Source organism: Manacus vitellinus, unplaced genomic scaffold (genome assembly GCF_001715985.3).
Source record: "Manacus vitellinus isolate BGI_N305 unplaced genomic scaffold, ASM171598v3 scaffold_66_pilon, whole genome shotgun sequence".
Taxonomy (NCBI): domain Eukaryota; kingdom Metazoa; phylum Chordata; class Aves; order Passeriformes; family Pipridae; genus Manacus; species Manacus vitellinus.
The window spans coordinates 687420-698850 of NW_021940729.1; the positions used below are offsets into that span (position 1 = coordinate 687420).

The window sequence follows — 11431 nt, forward strand, 5'->3', positions numbered from 1 at the left end:
TGGTAGATGATGGAGAGAGGCTTGGCGAGCTCTTCCACCAGCTCCTCATCACCCTGGGGTGGATCCCCTCTGGTCCCATAGACTTGTGGGGATCCCATCTGGTCCCATAGACTTGTGGGGATCCAAGCAGCTCAGTAGGTCACTGACTGTTTCCTTCTGGATTACAGGGGGGCTGTTCAGATTCTTGTCTCTTTCTACAAGCTCCAGAAGCCAGCTGTCCTCAGGACAACCTGTGTTGCTGTTGAATAATAGGGGATAATTAATATAATAACAAATAATAGAACAAATAAATAGGGGATTAATAATATAACTGAAATAAATAGGGGATTAATAATATAACTAAAATTATATTTTATTTTAGGTCTGTAGCCCAAGCTCCCAGTGTTCTTGTACAAACCAATAAATTACCTCTTTATTTTATGTTGTGTTATTAATTTTATTTATGTTATTAATCACCTGTTTATTCTGTTTATAAATTACCCATTTATTAATGTCAGTGTGAGGTCAGGATGAAGAGTTCATACATCCAGGGTTGTGACAACAGGACTGGGCACCACTCAATCCTTCCCATGTTGGTGAGAGCACTTACTTTGGGGCAGAGTCTCTGTTGGAGCTGTTGAATGTGCAGCAGGTGATGCTGAATTAATGTGGAACAAGATGTGTTTGGCCTCACCCAGCTGTGAGGATCCTTTTTAGGATATTAGGATTTTTGCCAGCCAAACCAGACCACTTCTCACCCTGCTTTCTAGGAAAAAAACCCAAGAAATAACAATCCCATGAAATGCTGTGATTCTAATGAAAAGACTTTTTTTTCTTTTTAAGTGTTTCCAACCATCTCAGTTGCTTGACCCACTTTCTGAGCAACTGCACCCTCTAATGGGGTAAAACAGATTGGCTTTCAGAGCAGCCAATTTATTTTTGTATTGTTTATGTGTTTCTGGTCCTTAGAGGCTTCATACAACAGCCCATTCCTGTGACAGGGAAAGCAGCACACTTTTGCTGAGGGCAGATTACAGGGGAGGTGTGAATATCCAATAAAGGCTTTGTGTGATCCATCTTCACTCTGGGTTAATGGAAAGGAAGTAAACAGTTGTTTATATTCGTGGTGAAATGAGAAAGGAATTTTAATGAAATCATACAAAGGAGAATTTATTTCACTTCTAAGTCCAGAAAAATTATATGGGTGTTATTTTTTGTTTTTCTTACTGTGCAAAGCCATCTCATTTTACCAAAGCTTTGTGGGGAAGTAAAAGTTTGAACCATGAAAAGGAGATGAAGCAGACACTTAAATGTGATTTTGCATCTTGTCAAACAGGTAATTTTCTAATGGACCAATGAAAGCCAACGATGACAAGTTGTGGTCAACAGTCCCTGAATGTGCTGATGGTTCTGCTCTCCTTACTCTTGTCAGCAGGTAACTTTCTCTTTTACTGGTGTGTGCCACAGGGAAAAATAGTTGCAAATTAATATGGACTTCCTTCAAAACAGGATCAGATGGATTGCTAATTAAATAATAAATAAGCCACAGAATGGATTTGTGCAGAAATGTGTCAGCTTTTAGCTTGAGAATGAGTCAAGTGCTCTGATTATTTGTTGCATTTGTTCTTCAGAAGTTATTTATGACATTAAGGGTTTCTGTAACTATGAATGAATATTAGAAAAATAATTAAAAAGCTTCTTAGTCCAAATAGATTTGATCCTACAGGTTTTTAACTTGCAGTTCAGTGTCTTTTATCCTCCATTCTTGAAGCAGTTTTTAATCCAAAGGGATTTTTTTTGTATCACTGCTCTTTTTCCCCTTATACTACATCCCATCCCTGACCACCATACTTAAAACTTTACCAGGCATCATGTGCATTAAAGTATCCTTGTGTTCAGTGAAAATTGTTCCTGCTCTGTCTGTGTAAGGACTTTATTATCAGTTAGCTCAAGCATTTTGTTGCCCACTGCTTGTTTGCAGTGTCCAAGTTGATTCTTGCTAATGATGGTTTGTTATTTAGCTGTAAATGACACAGTCCTTTTGCTGACAGTGTTAGAATATTATCAACCACACTACTTCTCATCTGAAAACATTGTTCTCCTTCAGTCCTTGCAGTGAAAATCCCTTTGTATGGGGCTGCATCCCTAGTTCTGTATCTGCCCTCCTCCTCCTGTGGACTGGGATTGGGCACAGGGGTTGTAGCAGCTTCTTTGTTGTTTGCTAGGCTAAAATAATTTCAAAAATCTGTTTCTGTGGTGCCTGAATGAAGTAAATTACAAAGAACACTTCAATGAAGTGATCAAACGTCACAAAACTTTGCCAGCTGCTCCAGTCTCCTCTGTTGATTTTTAAGTTTTCATACCTTTGCCACTCTTTATAGGGGACTTCTGATAGAGACATCCTGAGATCCCACTTCTCCAGCCCTTTTCCTCAAGGTGATACAAACATTTACCTTTGTTCTATTTACCTGTGTTGAGGTTGAATGGGACACTGTAATAACACCATGTGTGCAAACAGATGTATTCAACCCCTGGTATAATACACCTTTATTCCCTCAAACCCAGACAATAAAGCCAGTGTTGTGATATATTTTTTTCCCCTTGGAAGAAAAGTATTGCCTCTGGGTAATAACGTATTGCATTCAATATGTTTATTTGAAACAAATTACATATAGCTTTTCTTACATAATTTATCTATTAACATTGATAACTATTGGCTTTCTAAATGTGTATCTTCCTGTTGCTCCTTGGCTGTAAGTGTTTTATTATCTGACATCCATTATGAGCATGTAGAGTAGAGGCTTAATTTGAAATCATCACAAGCCTTTCTTGGCAGCCAAACTCTGCTCCTTGGGGAATTTTGCTGCTGGCATCTGTAGGGGTGGGTTTAGGTCATTGCTAACTCACACACGTTTTACAGGAGGAAATTTATTGTCATTTTGCAGCCAGCCAATGGAATTTGGTTGGGGTTTTTTTTTTGCCCAAGACAGATCAGCTTCCATAAAAGAAAACCACTGGCTTTGTGCAGTGAGAATGGCAGGGGTCAAAAAAAGATGCTGCTTAAAAAAGGATGCTGCTCTCACTGGAGTGATATGAACATCATTTTTAACCTGAGCTGAAGTGAAAATCGAATGGCAAGGCTCCATTTGAGTTCCCCACATGAACAGACTGTAAATCCAAGTGTTTGGTATCCCAAGATTCACACTGAAATCTGTAGGAATGGCTGAAAACCCCACTTAGCAATTAGAAGCATAACTTTCACTGGCTCCACGAGTGGAACAGAAGTAAGGGCACAAGTGATAGAAAAGCCCCCTGAACAATGTTAGTACTTAGTCATTTAGTGCACTGAAACACATTTGTGAAATCAGGGATGACAGCAAGGCTTACAGGAACAAGCCAAAGACTGACAGGTTATTTTTATTTTGAAGTTGGAAATGAATGTCCACCCAGCAAATTAACATGTGGTAAAATGCACACACAGGAATATTTCTGTGGATCCAAGTGGAAAGCTGAGGAAGACCAGCCCTTCTCAAAGTCTCAGGGCTTGAAGAATTTAGTGGCTAAATTTAAAATGTGATCAGTGTTGCCCAGATGTGTAACTGTGAACAGAGAGGGAAGCAGCAGTTTGTTGTATTCTGGCTGTGTACCTTTAAGGCAGAGCAGATAAATCTTAAGATGAGCTTAAATCTTTGAAGCATGACAGACTATCCTCTGGAAATCAGTAGGAACAGAGATAGGAGCATCCATATCAGTTACCTGTTCAATAATAGTTCTTAAAAACAGTATTTGCACAGGAGAACTCCAGAAACAGACAATTTAAGAGCCTTTCAGGTACAATACTTTTAGCTGAAGTATTTTATAGAAATAAGGTTCTTTAATCCTCAGGATTTAAGCAAAGTTATTTTCAGGAAAAATACTTAAAAAAAAAAATCACACGTTGTTTATTGGCTTTCTGATTCACAGAGAAGCAAAGACAGCAGGTGAACTTACACAGATTAAAACTTGATAAAGTTCTTTCAGTGTGCACCAGGTACTTGCTGATGCTGCTGTGGGGTTTTTTCTTACTCATTTGCTAAATGACCCATGAGTTTTCTCACTTTCTGATTCCCTCACAGGGAGAGGGGGAGTGACAAGCAGCTGCCTACCAGGGTTAATCCACCACACACCGACTCCTGAGTTCAGAATGTAATTTAATCATCACATTACGCTCTTATTTGTGCATTTATTTTAATCACTGACACACATTTTACTATTTAAGGATGTGCCTAGGACTGCATCTTATTACAGACACCCCTCCTCCTGTGACCTGACGTTATCTTAATTCTCCCTTCAGTCTGTAATCACACTTCCCTCAGTTTTTATTCCCAGGGAAGTTTGGTTTCCTTTTTAAATGGGCAAAGGAACCATTCAGGGATCAGGGGACACTTCCACACTGTGCTCTTAAGTAAAACACTTTGCAGTGAAGAGCAAGCAAAACTTCTGAGTGGTAAAACCCAGTGACAGGACCAGAGGCCAATTTCACCTGGAACACAACATTTTCCCAGGCAGGGCAAAATATGTAATTGCTTTTCTCAACATCTGTGTTCCTTTAGAAACAGCACTGTCAGTTCCTGACTGAATTAATCTACAAACTGTTTCTTCTTTTGTTGAATGATGCCAGGTATGTGTGCACACACACACATATATATATATAAATATTAAATGCTTAAAGGGGATGCTTTTTGACTCAGATGGCACTACAAGTTACCTTGTTTCAGTTTAGCTTTTTGTTCTAGGCTCCCCCCCCTATACACAGAAATAAAAAAGTCATCTCCAGTGTCACAATCCTTAAAATGTATCTTGAAATTAATATATTTTATGAATTTGAGAAACAGAAGCATTAGGAATTTTTTAAAGCAATATAGGAAGAAATGAGGATTAGGCAGATAAGATGCAATTACAGATCAACAGGGACTGTGGGATACAGCACAGTTAAGCTAAATCCATGCAAGTCATTATCTGTAACCTCTTGTGCTGGTAAAACTGATGGATAAATCATACCCCAAATTACAAGGGTTAATTCTGTCAGTGTGAAGTGAATATCCTTTGCTAATTGGTGTGACCTTATGAGCTGCACTGCCCCCAGCACGGCTGGGACTCTGCTCTCTACTCAGGGTAAAAGCATTTCACTGCTAAGAGACTTCCACATTTCCTCAGAGTTTAACCCTTTGGGGTGTGTATATGGTAAATGTGCTATAAATGATGATATAAGGCCTAATGACACAGATTGTGAATGAGTTAAAATGTTGGCATAACGTGGAACCAAATATTGTCTCTTGAAAGATTCTTCACATCAACCAGGAGGTCTCATGTGGTTGCTTATGGAACTACATTTTGGAAAAGAAATGTATGGAGAGGTTTTTCCCCCCCATCAGTAAAAGCGATGGTGAAATCAGTGTGACACACTGCTGCAAAAAAAGTGTTCTCAGAGCTGTAATAAACTCTTTAATTGAGAACTTATTAAAGGAGAAATGTAAGAACTCTCAGGAACACCTATGAAGGTATTATTAGTAGTATTTTACAGGTATTATAGTATTTTAAAGGTACTATTATTACTTCTGTCTATTTGCAAATTGAGAGTTGTTCAGATTTGTTATGCTGTTTCTAATTACTGTTTCTGACAGACTAATCCTTATCAAAGAACGACCTTTACAATAGAGAAGATGCTTTCTGTCAGGACTGGTGACTGTAAACCAAGTGCCAGCAAACTTGTATTGCAGTTTCTATATAGACCTTTTTGTTTTTATTAAGTCATCCCAGGAGAATCAGACATGGACATCATGGAGTGTTATGGATACCCCTATATTTAGAACAGCAAAATGAAAATGTTTCCCTAAATATTTTTGTGCCTCTAAGCACAGAGGGCACTTCTCCTCTTCCCTTAAACAATAAGATTCAAAATACAAGAGCCTAAATATTGTGGTCTTTACTAAATGTTATGTACTAAATGTTACGATGCTGAAAGCTCTGAGGTATTAATGTTTTTCAGAAATCAAACCCCAGCTGTTTAAGCCTGAAAAACTGTTATTGATAGCACACAGCTGACACGAGTGACTCACAGAGCTGATGTTGTTCTTGGTTTTCCAGTGTTGTCTGCACATTTTCGGGTCTGCGAGCCCTACACGGACTACAAAGGTCGCTACCACTTTGGGTTCCACTGCCCCCGGCTCTCTGACAATAAATCCTACATCTTCTGCTGTCACCATAACAACACAGTGTTTAAATACTGCTGCAATGAGACAGAATTCCAAACTGTCATGCAGATGAACTTAACGGGGAGTGCAGATGGATACATGCACAAGTAAGTACATGAGTTTTACAGTTCTCCTCACCAAACTGGTCCTGGTCTAATCACGTGGTCTCAGGTGCATTTAATGATGGGAGCAGTCAGAGTAATTGAATTTACAGAAAAACATTACTAAGAGGTTTTTGCTTCCTTGAAAGAAAGGATATTTCAGCTTTGCCTGCCTTGCTTTGACGTGGGCTGTAAACATTGCAAGGAGAGCATATATGTAAAAGTTGCATATAAATGCAACAGATATAATGTTACATCTAAAACTTACCAAAGTCTCTTCCCTGACCCTAATTTGATCTGAACTATGTTTAAATGTACATCAGTAAAAATAAACCCCAAAGCTGTTCGTAGGGGAGAGAGAGGGAGTGAGTTGACATTTTCCATATCAGCCCAAGTGCACTATTTTGAATCTGTGATGTTTTGAGTATAAATCCCTTGTAACAAATGGCTGACCTTGGGGAACAGAATGTATTTGCTTATATACCAGCGTTGTGTGGTCTCCCTGCCTGTTACCTGGGATACTTCCATGTGCTGCTGGGGGCTGTCCTCCAAGATAAATGTCAGCACTCTTCTTTCCTGAAGAACTGGTAAGTAGAAGGTAGATTTTTGGTACTGATTAGGTATTTACAGGGACAAAACCTTCACTTGTAGTCTGTTCCCTGTTTGGTATTTGACATTCAGGCCAAGCTAATCTGCTGTGATTTCTTTTGGTGCAGAGGGCAGCTGTGATGTGGGGTAAACCCCCAGGTTAAATTCTCCTTTATCTGCTTTTCCCCTGCCATTTTACTCTGGTGTTCAGCTCCTCCAGGGCAAGGAAGGGGCAGATTAAAGACAACTGGAATGCCAGGCTGGGGATTTTTTGTTTACAACAGGGATTTTGGTGTTTTGCAGTGCAAAAGTCAGTCTGTGCATTGTCATTCCTTCCTGTGGAAGCAGGTGCAGGGCTCCTGGGAGACTGTGGTGTTGGAATACTGATGTAACAACAGGAGTTGTAGCTCCCTGTGTGCAGATCAGCCCAGTTTGGAGTCAGCAAACCATTATCATCCTTAGAAACCACGTAGTGGCAGACAGAGCCAAAACCTGCTGCATGCTCAGGGTGATAAAAAGAGCCTCAATCATCTCAGAGCTCGGGGTGTTACTGCCCAAGTGCAGCCCAGGCAAGTGGAAAGGCAGTACTTCAGGCTTTTCCCAATATCCCAGCAGCTACTCATGGGCAGAGCTTACTAAGGTAAGGCTCTTCTGCTCTGCCTTCCACCAGCAACCTGTAGTGTGGAGGGCATAGTGTTTTATATTAGTTTTCATTTAGATTTTTAAAAAAAACCACACAAAAAAACCCCCCAACTCATCTTACTCAGTTGAGATGGAGAAAGGTACCTCTGTATTATTTTTTTTTTTTAAGATTCATGGTTGAGAACCACCTGCAGAATATTTACCCTAAAAGTCTTCAGTCCAGAGTTTCCTGGGGACTTTTAGCTCCGTGTGATCTTTCACAGAGGCAGGTGAAATCATGTTAAATGTGATAAAAAGCTTCTGGAGATGTAGCTTAGACAAGTGCAGGAGTGAAACCAGTATTGCCCTTGTGTAAATCCCTGAAACCTCATTTTTGATGAATCTGTCAGGACCAGGAAAATGAAGAGCTGCTTCTTCCTACGTGAAACTTCACCACTGTAGTGAGACCCTGAGCTCAGTGGCATGGGTAGAAAACTTCCTGGTAGTTTTAGGAGGAGCAGAAAGGAGTGAATCCTACAGGCCTGCATTAAAAACACTGCAAGAAGCTTCTTACTTAACACACTGACTTTATTTAACAAGTGCAATAACTAAACTTTATTTGGATTCTAATACATCCAGGGTTCGGTTTACAGTGACAAAGTCAGCTCTTGTTTAGACCTAATTTCACACACCACTGAAAAAAAATCCTGATGAAACCTATTGTAGTGTAGCAGGGGAGAATTATTTGGGATATGGGAATAGCACTGAACTGAAAAAAAAAAAAGGATTATAGTTTGCAGGGAAGAGTGATTCAATATTATTGCTTGGTTTATTTCAATATTATTATTTGGTTTATTTTTCCCCTTAGCCATTCTTGTGATCATCAAAACAAATTTCTTGTTTTATAATACAGTTGAGGGAAGAAATTAGTGAAGTGACTTGTCATGGCACAGCTGCAAAGATATGTTTGTCTTCTGCAGTCACACAATACAACTAAAGCCACATTTATTTACAGTTTCCCATTACTATAACAAAAGATTTCTGTATTTTCTAAGTCTTTGCCATCATGCAGATTAATCTGTTTATAATACTTTTAATGTGAACAATTCTCTCAGCATTAAATACAGAAATACACATGATGTCTAACAGACAAGAAAAGTTCTGTGATGCCTTAAAACTGTCTAAGGAGTTGTTTAACTGTTCTTAAAAACATATTCATAATGTTTTTCATAATCTCTCAGATTTTCTATCATGGATGTTTTGGTGGATTCTCAGTAGTACTACTATTCTAGGGGTCCTTAATCTGATACTGGAACTGTGTTATGGAAGTATGTAATGTAGCCATGGTTTTCCCTTATCTTTTAGTCCAGAATAAAAAGGGGGGAAAAAATCCCATTTAAAGTGTACATGCAAAACCCACCCTGGTTTCCTCAATGCTAGAAGTACAAAGGTGTTTGGTAAGATATAAACTTGGATTTCTTTGGGGCAACACTCACTGTTACTACTGGGAGCAACAGCCTCATTTAAGGGGAACAGGGAAAGGAACCCTTTCCATGCCCATCTGCCCACATTTAAATTCTGCAGCTGTAGAATTCAGCTCACAGTTGTTTTGATTTGTTGGTTTGGTTTTCAAACCTGAGTTCCCACGTGAATTATTCTCTGCTAACGTGCTGCACATAAAACCCAAGAAAATCTACTAAAAAGACAGAGCCTGGTCATAACCAGCTCGTCATCTGCCTCAAAAAGTGAATTATTAGATGGAAGGAATCATATAGCTAAAAATAGTAATAAAAGGACCTGTGTTTTTATTTGTGTGTAGGGATTTTAGAGAACTCTATGCAGGATTCTGTAAATGGAATAGGAGGAGAGGGATGGCAAAAGTATTTCTTGTTCTCAGAGAGCCCAGTTCAAGGCTCCCTGAAGTCAGAGCAGATCTTTCCATTTGCACAAGTGGGCTCTGTATCGAGGTTAGTCCATGGATATTCTGTATATCATCTTATTTCTAGAAAAGGTGACTTAAAATAATGAGCCCCTAAGCTTTTCTGATGGGTCCACAAATTACCCTGTTTTTTTCTCTTCTGTGTATCTGGTCTTACTGTTATTCTCAATAAGGTTGTTTATTTTCTAATTAAGACATCTTCATTTGCAGGACAGTTTCAGTTTTTACTATAATTAGTAGCCATCAGCAAAATTAACATTTTCTACGTGTTAATGGTTTGAGAAACAGAAAAAACATCAAGGAATGGAATTTCCCTCTGTGTACTTAAACCTACTACATACTATTTTTGCCTGTGATTTTTCACAAGGCCCTTTTGATAGTGCTGTTGTCCCACTGTCTGTTATTTAAAATAAAGCAGCCTTTCATTTTTGGGCTTGTGAGAAACAGATGTTATTTAGGAGGAGCAGATGAATATGATTAATGAATTGTCACTTTAAATCAGAACACTCAAAATACCTCTGACTTCTCACTAATCAAAATTTTGATGATTGAAATTAAATACCTAAAACACACCAAAAAAATCATTTTGAGTTAAGAAATGTTCCTGCCTCTCAAATTGTTGCCAAGAAAAAAAAACAAAACAAAAGTTTTCTAGTATTTCCATTCTTACTATGGATCAAATGCAGTTGAGGCAAAGACTTTGGAGTTAAGGGTTTTCAGAAGCTTTATATTTTGTCTCCTTCCAATCCTCCTGGAAATTTACTGCCTTTTTTAAAATTCTTATATTTTAATGCTTTATTTTTTTTTTTTAATTTTTTTTTAATTCTAGTCTTGTATGGTCCTAAAGTTAGACAGGAAGGGATCCATTAACAGCTCCTTCCTCTTGTTACTTACATTCCATTTGCTATGGAACTTTATTTAAAGGTGTTACATCTGTGTGGTGGAAAAATCATTCCCTGGAGGGAAGAATCAACCTCCTTAAGTGCTGACAGACACAGAAATTAAAATTCTGATTTCTTACCTGATTTCTCATTTCAAATCCTGATTTTTTTCAATTTTTTTTTTAAAGCATACAATGAAAGTCACTGAAATGGAAGTGAAAGTTTTTAAAGCAGAGGCTTGAAATGTTTTGATCCAAAAAGTCTGGGGACATGTTTTTTAAAATGTCAAAATCTCTCTCTGGCTTGCATCTATAATATCCTCAGCCTTTTTTCCTCTTGTGTTTTGATCAATGTTCTGATAAAATACATTTCCCTCGGAGTTTCTCTGAGTAGGGAGAAGTTTCTCTTTATTCATGTGAGTTCAGGTCCATGGAGATTGTGGGGTGTCCACCTGTTACTCTGATATAATTTGTCTCTAAGGCTGTCCTCCTAAGGGCATTTTTTACTGATGTCCCTTCAGGTTCCTCTTGTTTTACAGTCTCTGGTACAGGTACTTCCACATTAGCTCATGGGTCTCAATTAGCCTTTTTTTGCTTTATACTTTGTACTTTTTTTTTTAATCAAGCTCATTCTTACCCAGATTTTCCCTCCTCTCTTCTGACCTCATCCTCCCCACACACAGTTTCCAGTCCAAACTGCATTTACACCTGACAGTCACTTTTCTTTTAATAATACTCCATCTCCAGCACAGCTTTAGCAATTCTTCCCCTTTTTGATCTCCAAATTCTTGACCCCTCATACCTTTTCCTCCTGTTTCCCCCCCCTTTCTCTTAATATCTTTAATCACCTGTCAGAGCTTTACAGCTCCATGTCAGCAGCTGATCATTTTCATGGCCTTTATCTAAAAATACACTTTATATATTTCAGTGTAGTACATATTTTCCTATGAAATGAAGTGTGTAATGTGATCTCATCAATGTTCTCCAGCCCTAAATTTATTACCAGGAAACTGAGGGTCTTTAGCAGCCCCTCTGGAAATCCTACACTTCTACTGTTATCTTCTTTATCCAGTAGTAATTATTATTATAC

General features: G+C 38.5%; 1 protein-coding gene across 2 annotated transcripts in view; it reads left to right on the plus strand.

The window, feature by feature from the left end:
* Positions 1–11431, plus strand: part of SHISAL1 (shisa like 1) — a 97980-nt gene that overhangs the window by 59718 nt on the left and 26831 nt on the right. For both annotated transcript variants that reach the window (XM_029963977.1, XM_018083690.2), the window contains exons 2-3: positions 1316–1414; positions 6106–6319. In XM_029963977.1, coding sequence (XP_029819837.1) covers positions 1348–1414; positions 6106–6319 — 281 coding nt within the window. In that variant the 5' untranslated portion in view covers positions 1316–1347. The remainder of the gene's footprint in view (positions 1–1315; positions 1415–6105; positions 6320–11431) is intronic.